Raw genomic sequence first — 18584 nt, forward strand, 5'->3', positions numbered from 1 at the left:
AATCACAGGCTCGTAAATAACCTTTACAAATGTAACCTGCTGACAAAAAAGGCTGTAGATTAACCAAGGGGATTCTGTCCAGGTGCCCTAAATTCATGCACCCAATCCCAGCATGCAGTGCGTTTGCAGCCACCGTTTCCTTATCTGGGGGTATCACCAGAAGCCAGTCTGGAACCACTACTGGAGAAGGTATAATACTGACCTGACTGTGAATGATGAGGCATGGGCTTATGATTGACTGATGGGGTTTTCCCTTCCCAATTAGTCTTTATTATGAATTAAATGATTGTGTTTGATTTGAAAGAAGCAACAGCTGTTATCATAAGATCAAAATAAATGTTAAATTGAGGAGGTTGTACGTACAGAGTTTTTGTCAGGTACACTAAGAAGGCCATAGAGAAGAAAGACTTTCTTTCCATCCTACTCGCTCTCCCTCTCTGCAGTAAGAACACAGATCCTCAATTTTGCAGTACGTGTATGAGAATTTTAATAAGCGTCTGTTATCTGTAAAATAATATTCAGATACGCAACCTGGTGTGGAGCTCAAGCTGAGTTTTTGAAGCCGCAATATAATGAGCCTTTCATCGGTTTGTTAGCCGTTTTTAAATAATTCCGTCCCAAGCCGCCCCCCGCCCCCCCCCCGCCAGACAATCCCCCTGCCCCCGTTTTCCTTTGCATTGAAGATTCTCAGAAATAGAAAAAAAAAAAAACTATCATTAGCCTTACTGCCAAATATTTGAAGATCAGAGTGCATAGATGTGCAGAGGCCCAGTTCCTTTCATTGCATTTCCAATAGCAGGCTTCACAGTTTAATTTCATTTTCACTTCAACACATTTATTTTCTGTAAACAATTGCACTAGAGATGTGAAAACTCTCACTGTTAGGTAAAAATCCTTTGGCTCAGTGGTAGGGTTGATAGGTTTCCGCTCAGTGCGGGAGTTTTTTCTCTTTAGGTTAGAGCTTTGTGACTGCGTTCAGTGCAGGATTCGAGAGGCTTTGTGACCGCGTTCAGTGCAGGATTCGAGAGGCTTTGTGACTGCGTTCAGTGGTGGATTCGATAGGGTTCGTGACTGGGTTCAGAGTCGGATTCGATAGGGTTTGTCACTGTGTTCAGTGCCTGATTTTATAGGGTTTGCTCTTTCCTTCTTGATGTAAAGCTACTGAGGATCCCTGGAAGCCAGAAGGAAATGATGCCTGTCCATCTGTTTACTGTAAACAGTTCGGTTTTGCAGTTTTCCTCAAGAGGAAAAACTGAAAGAGCTGCCTCCGGAGGATTCATGATTTACACAAGACTTTATGAGATTTGAAAACTCTCTCACTATAAAGTAAAAATCCTTTGGCTCAGTGGTGTGATTGATAGGTTTCAGCTCAGTGTGGGATTTTTATCAGAGTTCGGCTCAGTGTTGGGTTTCTGTCAGTTTGGGTCAGTGCTGAGTTTTTGTCAGAGGCTTGGTCAGTGCTGGGTTTCTGTCAGAGTTTGGGTCAGAGCTGAGTTTGTCAGAATTTTGGTCAGTGCTGGGTTTTTGTCAGAGTTTGGGTCAGTGCTGGTTTTTTGTCAGAGTTTGGGTCAGTGCTGGGTTTTTGTCAGAGTTTGGGTCAGTGCTGGGTTTTTGTCAGAGTTTGGGTCAGTGCTGAGATTTTGTCAGTTTGGAGCTGCTGGATTTTTACTGGGGTTTGGTTCAGTCATGGATTCGATAGGCTTCGTTCTTTCCTTCTTGCCGTAAGGCTGCTTAAGATCCCTGGAAGCCAGAAGAAACGACGGCGGCCCATCTGTTCACTGTAAACAGTTTGGTTTTGAGTTGTTCCTCAAGAGGAAGAAACTGAACCTTGAGGATTCATTCTCTCATTCCCGAGTGCCGGCGGCCGGCAAATTCTCCCCACCACTCTTCTGTCCCGCTACCCGCCTGCACCAGCAGAAAATATCCCACTGCTTTTTCAAAGAACAACAGGGCTTTGGCCTGAATCCTCCCGTGTTTAGTTTCCGCACAGTCCACTGACGGTGCAAAATCGGCTATCTGTAAAACGCACCGTAAATCTCACTCCACAGTGCCGCTACAACATAAAAACCCCAAAATACAACCGGTGTGTGCTGCTGTGGACACCAAGCCAATAACAGAGCTGGATGAACAGTCGCTAGGAGGAGTACATTGTTGCAAATTCATAAATAAATAACTTTAAGTACTGCTCTCAAACAGCTTGTGATATACACTCGCTGAGCTATTAGGAATACCTGTGCACCTACTTATTATTGTGGCTACACCGGGGATCAAGGTCGGCTACCAGTGTAGCCACAATAAGATCTGCACAGCCATTAGGCCCTTGAGCAAGGCCCTTAACCCTGCATTGCTCCAGGGGAGGATTGTCTCCTGCTTAGTCTAATCAACTGTATGTCGCTCTGGATAAGAGTGTCTGCCAAATGCCATTAATGTAATGTGATTATCTAATCAGCCAATCGTGTAGCAGCAGGGCACTGCATAAAATCACACAGATACGGGTCACAAGCTTCAGTTAATAATCACATCAACCAACAGAATTGGGAAAAAATGTTATTTAAGAGACCACGGAATGATTGTTGGTGCCAGATCAGGGTGGTTTGAGCATCTCAGAAACTGCTGATTTCTCGGGATTTACACAACAGTCTCTAGAGTTTGCACAGAATGGTGCAAAAAACAAAAAGCATCCAGTGAGCAGCAGTTCTGTGGGCAGAAATGCCATGTTAATGAGAGAGGTCAGAGAAGGAGGGCCAGACTGTCCAAAGCTGACAGGAAGGTGACAGTAACGCAAATAACCACAAATTACAACAGTGGTATGCAGAAGAGCATCTCTGAACACACAACGCGTCAAACCTTTAAGTGGCTGGCTACAACAACAGAAGACTTAAAGGTACAATAGGTCATTTTGGACTCCTAACAGTCAAGAGAGGAATTGCAGCAAAAAACACCCTCAAACCACAACACTGTTTATCCCTCGCCCTTCTCTGTGAATGCGCTGACATTGACATCCCCCGCCCTCCATGCCATTGGCTGTGGCAATTAAAACCAATGAGCTTGAAAGGATGAGCCAGGAAAGGATTTACAACGGTCTTCTAATAATAGTTTTACACTGAATGTACACTATACAGTATATGGTTGTACTGTAGGAGAAATGGGCGTGGGGTCACTTGACTAATATCAGCAAAAAAACCCACCTGGCTAGCAACCGTTTTATACCAGTGAGTATAGATGAATAGTCACTAAAGCACCAATGCAATGAACTTTGCCAACCAAGAAAAGTAGACATTATAAATATGAGGACATGACCTCAATGGTAGTTATGGGCGTGCATAAATGGTAGATTGTGCCTGGAATAAACTCTAAGAAAATAATAACAAATAATTTCACCTGGATTATTGCAGAAGGCTGGAGTGCTACGGCTCGGTGCATTTTTGTGGCCATGTTTTGTGTTTTGCTTGATGTTACTACCAAAGCAAACTCCTTTAAGCCAACCACCCTTGCTCCAATGGACCCATTTCAGGACCTAATGCCTTTCCCTCAAACCCCCTGGACTGAACTGAAAAATATCATTCGTTTTTGTTTTTTTGTTTTAGTTTTTCTTAGTTGAGCAAAACAAAGAGGGGAAAAAAAGGAACAGATGAGCCTTGAAACCTGACAATCGCACTAACCACAGCGCCAAATCTGCTGGGCGCCAGAGCTGCCTTTTCAGCAAACGAGGCAGCTCACTTTTTAATTTTGTTTTTACTGATTGATTAGCAAATACACAGGCGCGAGATTACAATGCAAGCTGACACGACCGTATGCCCCCAGGGTGTTATTGCGGGCAAAAATATAGCCAAGATGCAGTCTGAAGAGGTGGGTCTTCAGTCATGGTCGCCCAGTATGGGAGCCGTGCGTGTAGAGGAGGAGCTGACTGAGTACATGACTGGGACCCGCAAGGCCGGTGGTTTCATCCCCGGTGTAGCCACAATCAGATCCGCACAGCCGTTGGGCCCTTGAGCAAGGCCCTTAACCCTGCATTGCTCCGGGGGAGGATTGTCTCCTGCTTATCCTAAATCAACTGTAAGTCACTTTGGATAAAAGCGTCATCCAAATGACATGTAATGTAATGTAATGTAATGTAAAAGATCTGTCCACGGCCTAGGTTTGAATATGTCGGAGTGTGCTCAAACTAGCACTGTTGTTGCGTGTTGCGCTCAAACTAGCACTGTTTTTTCATGTATTTTATGAAATGGTAGAATATGCTCCATCCTAGAAAATACAAAAAAGTAAAAATATGTTCCCACGTAAAAGTGCTAATGCAGGTGGTGCTGTAACCCACAGAGAGATAATGGGAGAGCTGCATTCAGAGCGATGACAGAGCTGGAAAAAAATAATTTCCCAATACGTTTCTTTGACATGATGAAAATAGACTGGCAAGCCTCAGCGTAATAGATTCATATTGTAAATGGGCAGTTACATGACAAAACACCCACCATTTTAGTTCTTAAAATGCAAACAAACCCTGTGCAAAATAGTTACACCATTACAGCTTGTCCATCATATTTTGCAAATACTAATATATAATTAGGCTTTAAAGGCTATTAAGATTTGCACATAGAAGATATGAAATGCAGAACGTAATATAGAATACCAGGGGTTTTGTACATTTATGCAGTGTAAACACAATGCTTTCCCATTGCCATGCAGTACAGCTAAGAGGACATGACTTTGCTCCAAAATATGAGGGAGTAGTCAGTTAATAACTGGACGATCAAAACAAAAATGAGCTATTTCAGGGAGATTATGAGTTCTAAGTATAGCCATTAACTAAGCTATAGGGCTGTTCTTAAACCTCCATCTTCAACCATCTTTTTGGCCAGTTGCAATTTGGACTGCATTTGAGTCATTAACTGCTCCTCTTTTAGATGCACTCAGTGGGGTTGCGTCGAAAACCAACAGTCATTTGCCTAATATCGTATTACCCCGGTCCAGTTGAGTCAGAGGGGTCACTGGAAGTTTACACATTTCGGTAACTGGCTAACGAGCTAACGATAGCTATGAAAGGATGTTCTTGTTCCAGATGATGCTTCAAACTGGGCACATTATATTTAAAATACAATTCAGACAGTACACTTCATTTTTTTATGGTCATGTTCTCCTCTGCATTGAACTTGGTGTCCAAGCCATATTGCCCAGTTGCCTGTGGAAACTTCTATCAAATGTTCCCTCTCATTAGCTATCTGTTGTGGCTGGAGCCTTCTCGGCTTGGCTGTTTTTTAAAGCTCCCAGTTTGAAGTGCCTCAGGCTCCTCAGCCCGGGTTAAACCCACCAGACCAGAGCTAGCTCAGCGGGTGGCTATCAAACACCCAGAGAGAACCAGCCACTCATTTATGAAACTTCATTCTTCTGCCTGCCCATCTGTGTCTTATCTGGCAAATGAACAATATGTCCATTTAAATGCTCGCCAATTTATTCGATGCTGATGATTTTGCGCCACAAAATCCAAAATTAGTCGTGATTGATTAACCGGAAAGACGAACGCGTCAATAGTCCGTCATAGAGCCTATCGCAGAAAGCGAAAGCCTGGAAAGCAAAGCAGGGAGAGAAATAAAAGGAGGGAGAAAGAGGAAGCATGTCCCCCTGGAAGCAATTACTGGCAGAATTACCTCGAGGAGTCAGAACTGGGCACAGTGTCTCCGCTAAGTCGAGTGACCCCATGACTACACCAGAGACCGTGGGCCCAGTCTGGTGACTGATGGCGGGTTTCATAATCCAGAGTGCTCTCACTCTGCCTCACACTCGCCGTGGAGATGAGATGACAGGCGGGGACGGAGAGTGCCACCAAGCCCCCTGTGGACATAGAGCGGCGCTGCATGGCTATACGGCCAATCACGCCTCCCCCCACGGTGAGATTCAGGCCAGGCCTCGGTCAAATATTGCACGTAACTGTTTTGGATTCAAATACTCTTCTACTCTTTACTGAGCTTGTCTGGTGTATTGTAACCAATGAAATGCTCTCAAAGTGCAAACCCCACCTTCTGGTCTTATCGGGTTGGCTCATTTGCAGCAGGCAAGATAAATCAATCACAGAGAAATGAATCCCAAAGAATTTCCTATCTGACCCAGGACTGATTCAGGCTGGGCTGAAGTTCCAATTTTCCTTTTTTTTGTGTGGAGAGGGTGTCCAGTCTTATGTGAAAAGGGTTGGTGTGCGTGCAGGTTTTCATTCTACACCCTGAACTTAAAGCACCCGATTCAATAAATCAAGGAATTTGGTGCTGGGTTAAAAACAAAAACAGCCTCCGCCTACACAAAATGTAAATATCGTCTAGAGATGCCGACATTACCTTCCGGAGATACGAGACACAATGCAAGCACTGGTGTCCCTGATGTTCACTTCTGTCAGATCCTTTCACAGGTGCTGACAATAAGAAGTGTTAATTATACCTTCCCAAGCAGGATAAGTGTCATAGACTAATCAACATTCAATGTCTGAAATCTCTCTGGAAGTCTGAAAACTGTCAACATAATATACATTTCTCCAACAACTGCCTGCATCAGTCAACATATGACATCCCTCTGTTGTCTTTTCATAATACAAGACATAAATCAGAAATCTTGATCAAGATTACCTTTTTGTTGAAGTGGGTGTCATTTTCATCATATTTAGAGATATTCACAGCTCCTGATGTTATATATTGATGTATTGTATTCATCTTATGACGTGAGGTATTTTCAGGCTTAAACTGCTCTGAGACTAGCCTGTCAACTCTGCCCCGCACACGGTGTGAAAACCCAAATGTTAATCAATGGGCACTGTCTCGGTAAAAGAAACATAGCATGAATAAATGATCAGAGTCTGTCTATCCGTCGAGCTGATCTGCAGCAGCGATATCGTCAGTATGCATTTCATCCGCGACAGTAGAAAGAGAGAAAGGCACGGCCGAGGAGAGCGTGGAGAAGCAGGTTCAGAGGCTCGGGGGACCCTCTGAAGATCTGGCCCTGCTTGGGAAACGGCACTCGTTGCCCTTGAAGCGGGGATTTGATCGCGAGGAGTTTGGATCGATATCGCGGAGATCGCTGGACGCCGAGCGTCTTTTCCCAGCGTTCCGCGTGAGGAGACGAGGGGAGGCGTCCTGAGCAGGTGTTTGAAGAGGAGGAGGAGGAGGAGGAAGAGGAGGAGGACCGAGAAGAAAAAGGAGGAGGAGGAGAAGAAAAGAAGAATGAGAAGGAGGAGAAGAATTATGAGAAGAAGAATAATGAGGGGGCAAGCTTATTCACTTATCCCTGTTTATGGGTATGCACTTTGCACTTGTTGTACGTCGCTCTGTATAAGAGCGTCTGCCAAACGCCATTAATGTAATGTAATGAGAAGAATGAGAAGGAGAAGGAGAATGAGAAGGACCTCAAATCCAAACACATACATTTCTGCTTACCTGTCTGTAATCTGCATACATTATCTGTTGTAGATGTCACACTGCATGCACTGTATACAGTATAACTGGGTTCTTTGAATGTGTATTCAGCAATCTAGTGATACTGAATTGTTTTTACTTGATACTGTGCTTTTTTTAAGCTAGCAATGCAGCGCATTATTTAGGTCATCAGTCACTAGCAGAACATTTGATAAAGCAGAGATAATACATCCATCCATCCATCCATCCATCCATTCATCCATCCATTATCTGAACCTGCTTATCCTGAACAGGGTCGCAGGGGGGCTGGAGCCTATCCCAGCATACATTGGGCGAAAGGCAGGAATACACCCTGGACAGGTCACCAGTCCATCGCAGGGCACGGGCAATTTAGACTCTCCAATCAGCCTAACATGCATGTCTTTGGACTGTGGGAGGAAACCGGAGTACCCGGAGGAAACCCACGCAGACACGGGGAGAACATGCAAACTCCGCACAGAGAGGCCCCGGCCGACGGGGATTCGAACCCAGGACCTCCTTGCTGTGAGGCGGCAGTGCTACCCACTGCACCATCCATGCTGCCCAGAGATAATACAATACCATGTAAATTTCATAAAGCAATCTACCGTGTTGACTTCCAAAAATGAATGCCGACACGCACCATTTTTTTTTACCGCTACTGATAAATGCACACTAATAATCACAGAGATTCTCTCCAATATACTGTTTAACAGGAAATTAATAAAGACTGCTCCCTATAGCCTGTATGTCCCAAATAGTGGGGTATCATTACACTCTCCAAAAAATGACAAAGATCCCAAAGAAAAGTTGCCTTTCTCTGTGCTGTAAAATCCTTAATTGCTGGGACAGGTGGCAGTTTTTGTAGCCCTCAAATGTGTGCGTGTACTCAACTGACACCCTGCAGCTAACCATCATAAAAGGCAAAGCTGGAAAAGTGTTTTACAGCAGTGATGTTCTGTGAGGTTCTGGAAAGGTTGTGGGGGGGGGGGTCACACCATCCCATCCCTCTCATGCCAAACCGCTTAAGCTAAGCAGGTGTTTGATTGGTTAGTACTTGGACAGGGGCATCCTGGGACAAGTAAGTGGCTGTTTGATTAGGTGTTGGTGGGCCAGTTAGATTCCTCCCACCCTCCTACGATTTCTTTTGTTCTATACTGAGTACATTTGAGAGAGAATGTGTTCAAATGGCACGATCCAGGAGTTTAACACCATCTCCGTACCCAACCCCCACCTCCCACTAAGTGGTTCATCCCACTATATACAAATGCAGTAAACAAGCCTTAATGCCACTATCCAAGTCTATTAAGTCCATTACCAGGCAATTACATTGTGTTAAAATTTTAACAGTTTTAGATTTGCTCCTGTCAATAACAGATCGATGTTAGGAAAAGTGTAAGTCATACAAGTGCTGTGACTGAGCTGGATGGACATCAGCCAGCCTGCAGTACAGAGCCGTGCTGCTTTGGCAAATTAGCCTTGATATTCTCAAACCTGTGGCAATAGAGAGATGGTTGGTTACATAACCGTGGCCCCAATTTTATGGAGATAACCTCAAATATTTTGTAAAAGCGCTGAAACCCAGGAATTTAGAGTCACGGTAACTAGACTAAACAGGCTTCAGCACTTGAGTGTGACTCAAAGCCAGTCGTCGAAAGAGAGGTCTGTCGGCTTAAATAGGTTTGTATTCAGGTGTAAATGTGAGATATTCCAATCACAGGAAAAGCAGAGGAACGTTGACCTCGCACACTACCTTCGCACCTCTCTATTCTCCCCGGTAATTTCAGCCGCTGACATATTCATAATTAAAGTTGGGTTTGCTTTCCTTGTGGAGTTCCGCCGCTAGCCGGAACTGAATGTTTCCGGCTCTGGTCTTAATGCAAACTCTTTATTTCTCAAGTAAGCCCAGACCTGAAAGGCTGAGTACAGTCTGACTCGTCCGTCATTAACCACACACTGCCAATTACAGGAGCATTATTATGCGATTAACACAAGGTCCAAACTTTGTAAGTAATTACCTGAGTAATAAACAGATCAATAATAAGCAGTATTCAATAATAACTGACAAAATCAATGTTATATTGATGTATAAATAAATCACAATACACATAGGTACACTCTGAGACAAACAGATGTTACATAACGTCTCTGTTTCAAATAAGTTCATAACAACTGAGACTGTGATATAGACAGATGGTGTACAGATTTTATGGTAGATTGGCCATTATCTGTATTATCACTTGAAAGGAACTTGTGAGAGTGATGTAACATTGGTGTAATGTTATTATGAAGTTTGCCCCTATTAGTCACCCAAGTGAAGGCCAATTATTACTGTAATAAATCAGCTACTACCCTGCTGAAGACGAGCAGCTCAAGCTAGGTCTCAAAACATCTGGTTGGCCGGTTCAGACCAGCTCCCAGCCAGACATGGTTTAGCTGGTTGACCAGCTCAGACCAGCTCCCAGCTCGACGTGATTTAGCTGGTCGACTAGTTAAAATCAGCTCCCAGCTTGACATGGTTTAGCTGGTGGACCAGTTCAGACCAGCTGCCAGCTTGACTTGGTTTAGCTGCTTGACCAGCTCAGACCAGCTCACAGCTCGACATGGTTTAGCTGCTTGACCAGTTCAGACCAGCTCACAGCTCGACATGGTTTGACCGGCTCAAGCTATATTTTGAAACAGACAAGCTACCAGCACTAACTGGTTGACCAGCTCATACCCAGTTAGACCATCTTATGACACAATCTTCAAGCTGGTCAAGCTGGCATAGCTGGATCTTACAGCAAGGTACAATCTTACTGCATTGTACTAGAGTGCATAGCACGTAATAACTCTGCCGCTACTAAATTGCTTCTACAGTGTTTACTTAAATATTTGAAGCCTTATTGTCATATCACAGAAGTGTCTGTGACTTTGAAATCACACCGATACCATGTTAATCACACTGATACCATGTTACTCATGCTTTCAGGAGGGTTAATGAGCACAATGACCAGTGCGGAGGCACATGCTAATTAGCATCTGCTACCACGGCACGGGTAAAGCGCCTATATGCATAACGAGGAAAATGTACTTCTTCGTCACCACTCAATTAAAAACGGAGGCCGCTTTTGTGCCCGGGCGGACTGCGATAATGATCAGAGTGGCGCGCTTCGCGGAAAATCCCGCCATGCCCTCCCATCGCGAGCAGCACTGGCTGGCAGACTTCCTTCCTGTCACAATACGGCTTAATTAAAATTGCCCGGTAACTAAATGAATAATTGCAGCTTTGCTTTGTAATCATCCTCCGCTCGGGTAATGAACAGTTCGAGTATCTCCGGGAAAGTTATACCGTATCCCGGGTCCTGAAAACTTTTCGAAAGGAAGCGTCGTTTGGCCATTTCTCCTGGGGAATCGCAGACACTTGACAGATAATGACTTCCTGAGTCTCTCAGTCATAATTTAAAACTGAAAGTGCTTATTAATGTCTCAATGATAAAAAAAAAGTCACAAATAGCCTTGAGTAAGACAGTCCAATTGTCCTAATCCCCTGACTGTGAAGAAGACGGGGGCTTCTAATGTAAAGAAGAATAAAACACTTTTCATAACACCTTGTTAATGCTTTATTTTATAGCCTGTTAATTACCTAGAACTTACTGGGTAAATACCAGGTAATTATTAGGTAACTATTTACATTTTAGAGATAAGTACTATGAAACGGGCTGTAAAATGTATTTCCATACTACTTACATATGGTACTTACTAAATTTGTTCAGTACTTACCACTGAAATCACAGTAGTTTCCTAATAAATAAACAAGTAGCTGTGTACTCATCCAGTAAATATTAGTAATTCACAGGCTGTAAAATAGTGTCACCAAAACCTCACACAACTTTGTGTCCTTCACGCATTTCCAAACTGGCTCTTTCTAAGCCAATCTTGTCGCTGCACTTGTGTCCATCACAGAAGATATGACACCATCTGTTACTAAAAATGTACTGCCACCAGCATCCAGGCCATGTGGAACCCGGGCCTTGAAAGGGCTGATTATTCATTGCGACCGAAAGAGGAATCGATACGGCTGTCTTTCATTCCATTGATCACGTCAAGCGGTGGCATGGGCAGAGATTAATCATTTACTGCTGAGCGTATGGAGAAGGTAGGAGTCTGGCAGGCAACCATCACGGCAACCTTCAGGTCAAACACTCAGGTTTCTCCAAAGGCACAGTCTGCTTCACTGAGGCCCATTTTGCGGGAATTCCACTGCAGTACAGCTACAAACCATGCAGGTAACGTCTTGTTTTAACGAATAAGAACAGCCTTAATTACCTAGTAACTACTGGGTAAATACTGGGTAGTTACTCGGCAACTATTTCGATTTCAGAGATACCGTACTATCAAAAAGGCTGTGGAACTTATTTTCATAGTACTTACTGACTTTGTTTTAGAGTACTTACCACTGAAATCAAAGAAGTTATCTTACAATTACACAAGTAGCCAGTAAATATTCGGTCATTAATGGGCTATAAAATAAAGTGCTACCAGCATGCACTCTCATGGGTGACATAACAGCTGACACTTGCTGTTCGCCCTATTCATCACCAGCTATGAAAATGAGCGATATTTTTAATCAATCAATCAAAGGGAATATTTATGGTGCAGCGGTGCAATGAAATTGCCACCGAGCAGCTGAACAGAGCCTTCCAGGGGGAAATGCAGAGTGCTGGTGAAAGGACAAAAAAACAGACAATTATTCCCTGGCTCCCAGCGAAAGAGTTCAGTAAACACTCGCAGGAAATGTGAGACAAATATAGAAAAGATTTGCTGCGGCAGCCAGACTGGTCGGGCACTTTCACCGAGCATCTGTACGTCCCACCGCGGGTGAGTGATTAGCTCGGCAGATCTATAGGTTCCACCGTGTGTCTGTGAATAAAATGGTGGATCGGTGTTTCGTTGTCATGGAGGCCCAACTTTGCATTCTGGGCCTGTGAGGCTTTTCCTGGTTGGGGTCCTCTGAGGATGACTGTGCGGGTCTACGATCTGCTCCAGGTCTTTCCGCATTACTATTTATTGTGACTTATTGCACTTTGAACGGTGTGAACTTTTTCAGAACTTAGCTGTTCCTGCCATTGCCTAATTAAAAGTAAAACTGCCGGAAAATATAATGCTGTCCTTTTGGTCGTGTCATAAGATCTCAGCAATGTTTCAGCGATCTATATACAACTATTTCGCTATTATGCTAATACAAACACTAATGGTCAAGTATTTACATTTATAAATATTTAACTCACGCCCTGCCCATGCGTTCAGAGCCAGCGTCATGTTTCAGACATTTCTGACCACTGCTGTAAAATCCAGCAATGCCAGCTGGTCAAACTCATCATAAGCTGGTCTAGCTGGGTATGAGCTGGTCAACCAGCATGACCAAGCTGGTCATAAAGATGGTCTGGCTGGGTATGAGCTGGTCAACCAGCTACCAACCATTTGAAAACATAGCTTGATCTGGTCAAACCATGTTGAGCTGGGAGCTGGTCTGAACTTCCACCAGCTGTTTTCTTCAGCAGGGTAATGTACCCTGGCACATTCAAACATATGATTAGAAAGGTTTTAGCGTTAGCCGTGGTGGTGCAACAGGCTAAGATGCAGCAGACTCGCGGTTGCACACCGGGGACTGGGGTTCGATTCTCGGTCCTGCCAAAAGCCAAGTTTGGCCGGCTCACGTGGAGCTGCAATAATTGGCTTGCTGCTCCAGAGGGAGGGACTTGGCAGGGTTAGTAGATTGCTGCACAAAACAAGCACCTCGAGTGCCTTGGAATCACGGTTACAACTTGGGAGGCGAGACGGCTTGAGGGACGGGGTGTAGGGGCGGTGTATCTAATACTAGCTCTAATTGAATCAGACGGGGTCCAATTGGCTACCAAAAAGGGAAAAAATCGGATAAAAATTATAAATAAATTTAAAAAAAGAAAGGTTTTAGCATTCTAAAACAACAGAGCATGTCAATTTAAGTGGTATTCCAGTGTATTATAGGCTTTTGTTGCTATTCTCTCTCCTCTCCCTCCCTCCCTCCCTTCCTCTTTTCCCCTTCTTCTTCTCTCCAGCATCACTCTTTCAAGATCAAACCCGGAGGCGAATAATGAAGGAGAGCTCTCATTTCCACAAGATAAAAGCCAAATGCAATGAGACGCTTTGAAAAGGTGGAAATGAAACGACAAAACAACAAAAAATGCTTTTCCAAATCTATGCAAAGGAACAGGTAGAGGGACGGAGCATTCAGCAGTACTGAATTATTAACCTGGGAGAGGGAGGACAAGAGGGAGAGAGAGGGAGAGGGAGAGAGAGGGGAGAGAGAGGGAGAGAGAAGGAGAAGCAGAGAGAGCGAGAGGGGAGAGCGAGTGAGAGGGAGAGAGAGAGGGAGAAGCTGAGAGAGAAAGGATGAGGGAGAGAGAGGTAGAGAGAAAAAGAGAGAGGAAGATCAATAGAAAGAAGAGAGGGTGATGAAGGGAGAAACTGAGAGATGGGCCAGAAAGAGAGGTAAAGAGAGAGAGGTAGAACAGAGACGTGGGTTGCGACTGCGAGAGAGATCATTCTCTCAGCTCGTCCCACCGTTCTACTTAGGTGTTCTTGTTTTCCCTTTTACACAATCCCGCTCCGGCACGCAAGCCAGCGCTCGTCATGCCAACAAAGCACATTTGAACTTGAGGCTGAACTTCAGAGGAGGAGGCTGACAGAGAGAGCGAGAGCTGTAGAGTGCTGTTAGGACAGGGCTAAGGGAGATGAAGAGCGCGAGAGATAGCGAACGACGCAGAGCGATAAGGGAGCGTGTAGTGTCTGAGTGATTGCACATAAGTGGATCAGTCAGTGCACTCTGGCTTGGCAAAGCCTTTTAAAGTGCAGCCAACAGATTGCTGTTGAGTATGTGCTCTCTAAAGCCGGGCATACTGTATGTATACACAGGGACGACTCGGCGATAAAACCCTGTAGTAGCCAAAAGCACCTTTTTATATTCGCCCCAGCACAGAGGTGAAGTACAGAGCACCCCTAGTCACCCTAGGTGAAAAAAAGAAACAAAAATGGACACGTGAAAATCCGTACCCCCAGTTTGGCAAACCGTACCTTCAGTTCTTTCAATCCGTTTGCATTCGGTTCAGTTTGCCTTGGCGAGCGAGGCAAGTCATATTTTCGACCTTGCAGCCCGCCACGATCAATCTCACAGCCCACAGGGGCCGCTGACCCGGTGAGTGGGGCTGGTTTGACATTGATTGAGCTCATGGAGAGGGGTGAGATCCGCTCACGCCAGGGCCCGAGTCACAGCCTTCAGTCTGGGGAGAGACTGTGTGACAGCAGGTCGACCCTGACAGCCCGCAGGCACAAACAGGCCAATACAAATGTAAGGGTCAGAAAAGCACTAGCCGGTATCTCACACAGTGCGGTCGACGCCACAGGGATTTCCCTGCTGCAAAATCCAGTTATGCTTGAAAATTGAGATGGTCTAGCTGGGTATGAGCTGATCAGCCAGATAGTGCTGGTAGCTTGTCAACCAGCTACCCATTGTTCGAGCAGGTCAAACCATGTTCAGCTGATCTGGACTGCTCACCCGGCTACCAGCTGCTTCAGAACCTAGCTTGAGCTGTTTTTTTCCAGCAGGGATGTGCAGTGATCTCACAGAGACAGAGATAAATCATAATAATAAGCAGGTGGCCAACGGGGGTTCCCAGTGGGATTTAGCATGAGTGCCTTGGCACCGTGGGTCCCCTGGCAGCCTTTGGGGAACGGCTGGGGAGTCCGCCTCCCCATCCGAGGTACACATTGACACAGGTGCATAAAGCGTTTGGCCAATGCCCCCAGTCAACACAATCCTGATCCCGTTCAAACAGAGGTTGCAGGAAGAGAGTCTCTACTTCAGGGGCAAAGCCATCGTCTCTCAGGGGCTCAGGTACAGTGCAGCCTTATCTCTCCCGCGCAGAGTGCGATTAACTAGAGGGGGGAAAACCGCACTCGTAAGGAGGCTGCGGGTTCAAATCACAACTGTCACACGATTGAGGCCCCCTTGCATTTTTCTGCATCTGTGTCATTTTCAGAATCAGTTACTCTCAGATGAATAAGTAGCGTAGCAGTCCTGAGTTACACCTGTGCAGTCTGTGACATTGCGGGCCAACATTTGCTATTATCATGAGCAGTGCAGAGACTGTTGTTTTTTATATTTTTGGCACTAGGAGTCTCGTGTTCCTTCTGAAAGCCACCGAACGCTCGCGCTTTCTGTTTACCGACACAACAGAGCCGCTGCTACCAAACACAGGTAAACCAAATTAAAGTGAAATGTGGGAAAGACTGACAGAAGCAAGAACTTGAAGAGAAATTTAGAGACATTCTGTACGGCCAAACCGAGCAACTTGAAAGAAATCTACTAAGCTAAGCTAAGTTGGTTGCTTTTATTAAGTGTTTCAATAATTTTTTAACATAGTCATGGGACTATTCCTGTTGTATCTATGTGATAGCCATTAAAATTGCCTACCAAGTCTCCAATTAAACAAGATAATTGTAATCTTCCTGTAAGTGCAGTCTCTAAACTGTACACAGCAGTTATAGAGCAGAGGGACATGCTGTCACACAGGGTGGAGCGTACAGTAGTGAGACGCTGACTCAAACTCCACAGTGATGAGGGACATCTGTGCGGTCAACGAGGGTCAGAACTGCAATGGGGCTGAAGGAGGGAGATCGCCCTCAGACAGGGGGCGGCCATTTTGTTTTACAAAATCCCACACGGGCAGAGCCAGGCTGTGACACGATTACCTTAAAAACTTTACTTGACAAAATTTGTTACAATTTGAACATGCTCCTGCAGGTCCCTGAGAATTGTCTGTGGAACAATCTTAACGTAAAAAATAAAATGCTATTTAATTGAAAGAAAGATCCATACAGCCCTTGAGCAAGACCCCACATTGCTCAAGGAGGATTGGCCCCTTGCTTAGTCTAATCAACCATAGGTCGCTTTGGACAAAAGCTTCAGCAAAACAACACCGTTGCTTAGGGCTACCGCTAAAACACGAGCGCATCTTTTTGACGAAAGTGGAGATTCCGGCAGGGTTGCTAGGCTACATGACGCACGTAAGCTCACTCACCCGAGTGGCTTCTCCAGACGGCTCCCAGGCGAACCCACGATCTCTCCCAGGGTGCAGAACACCTGGCCCAGGAAGTCCTACAAGGAGGGCGGGGTCCGGTTGTGTGGGGTGATGTAGGGGGTAACGGAGGAGGGTGTGGTGGTGGCAGCAGGAGAGGGGAACGAGAGGGATTTCGGGAAGGAGATGGAAGTGGGGGAGGAAGGGAAGACAAGGAGTTTGAGACGGGAGCAGGGCATCGTCAGCGCTTGGTACGGTATTAAAGGAGAGCGGAGGAAGAGACGTACGCTGAGTTCCGAGGGCTTCCGGAAGGGAGGCAGAGCAGGCAGCAGCGTTAAAATGCAACAGAGCACATCATGGAACAGAGATCACAACACACAGGCACCGGACACTCATCAAACCAAGTGCAGGAAGAAGAGGAGGGGGAGAGAGAGAGAGAGAGAGAGAGAGAGAGAGAGAGAGAGAGAGAGAGAGAGAGAGAGAGAGAGAGAGAGAGGGAGAGAGAGAGAGGGGGGAAGAGACAGAAAGAGAGAGAGAGGGAGAGAGAGAGAGAGAGAGAGAAAGAGAGAGGGAGAGAGAGAGAGAGGGGGGAGGGAGAGGGAGAGAGAGATAGAGAGAGAGAGAGAGAGGGAGGGGGAGAGAGAGGGGGGAGGGAGAGAGAGAGAGGGAGAGAGGGAGAGAAAGAGAGGGGGGGAGAGGGAGAGAGAGAGAGAGAGAGAGGGGGGGGGAGGGAGAGGGAGAGAGAGAGAGGGAGAGAGAGAGAGGGGGGGAGGGAGAGGGAGAGAGAGGGGGGGAGGCAGAGGGAGAGAGAGAGAGGGGGAGAGGGGGAGGGAGAGAGAGAGGGGGAGAGATGGGGGAGAAGAGAGAGGGGGAGAGATGAGAGAGTGAGTGAGGGGGAGAGATGGGGAGAAGAGAGAGAGAGAGGAGAGAGTGAGTGAGGGGGAGAGAGTAAGAGAGAGAGGGGGGAAGAGAGTGAGTGGGGGAGAAGAGAGAGAGGGGGAAGAGAGAGAGAGGGAGAGAGAGAGGGGAAGAGAGAGAGAGAGGAAGAGAGAGAGAGGGGAAGAGAGTAAGTGAGGGGGAGAGAGAGAGAAAGAAAAAGGCAAAGAGAGAGAGGGGGGAGGGAAGGAGAGGTGGAGAGAGGGTGAAAAGGAAGGAAGGAGGGCATGAAAGAAAGAGGGAGAAGGAAGGAGAGAGAGCAGACATAAGAGGGAGAGAGAAAGAGAGAGCTCAAGGTGCTTAGCATGGCAGCAATTAGTAACACCGATGTGAATCCAAAACGATAAATCATTCAAACATGAGGAATTATTCAATACAAAAACACTTGTTGGAAATATACAGTCCATTTACTGCACCCAAATATATTTCAGTAACCTATGGGTGGATTATACAGATGAACTAGCTTTCTTCATGAATTCAGAGCAAATTGAATTCTTCATAAATTTAGACAAACACAGGAGCATAAGATACAAGTCTAAACATGAACTAACTGCAGCAGCAGATATTGGACAATAACATTTCCATATCTGAAATACACTCAGTGATCACTTTATTAAGTAGACCTGTACACCAGCTCTTTAATGTTAATATTTAATCAGCCAATAATGTAGCAGCAAGTCAATGCATAAAAGCATGCAGACATGGTCAAGAGGTTCAGGTGTTGTTCAGCTGATCTCCTGGGATTTTCACATTCTCCAGAGACAACAAAACACCCAGTGAGCAGCAGTTCTGTGGGCGAAAACGCCTTATAATGAGAGAGGTCAGAGGAGAATGGTCAGACTGGTTCAAGCTGACAGGAAGGCGACAGAAACGCAAATAACCACACATTACATAACAGTGGTATGCAGAAGATCATACAGCACCTCAAACCTTGAAGTGGATGGACTAAACAGAAGACCAACAAGTAAAAAAAGTGTCTAATAAATACCTAGTAAAATGGTCACTGAGTGCATATGCATGTATTAATGTAAAATAGGGAATACTCAACAAGGATTTAAAAAACTGATAATGACATGAAAGGTGGTATCACTTTTTATTTGAAATGTGTACACAATACACAAGTCAAGTTACTGTACAATGG

At 45.4% G+C, this 18584-nt stretch overlaps 1 protein-coding gene across 3 annotated transcripts in view; it reads right to left on the minus strand.

Annotated features, from left to right (window-relative positions):
* cpne5a (copine Va) overlaps nt 1-18584 on the minus strand; it is a 188974-nt gene that overhangs the window by 106483 nt on the left and 63907 nt on the right. For 2 of the 3 annotated variants that reach the window (XM_061257277.1, XM_061257278.1), the window contains exon 6: nt 16511-16587. In XM_061257277.1, coding sequence (XP_061113261.1) covers nt 16511-16587 — 77 coding nt within the window. Of the gene's footprint in view, nt 1-16510; nt 16588-16794; nt 16810-18584 lie in introns of all 3 variants that reach the window. The other variant, XM_061257280.1, reaches the window with a different exon arrangement.

The sequence above is a fragment of the Conger conger genome, chromosome 10 (genome assembly GCF_963514075.1).
Source record: "Conger conger chromosome 10, fConCon1.1, whole genome shotgun sequence".
In the NCBI taxonomy this organism is placed as follows: Eukaryota; Metazoa; Chordata; class Actinopteri; order Anguilliformes; family Congridae; genus Conger; species Conger conger.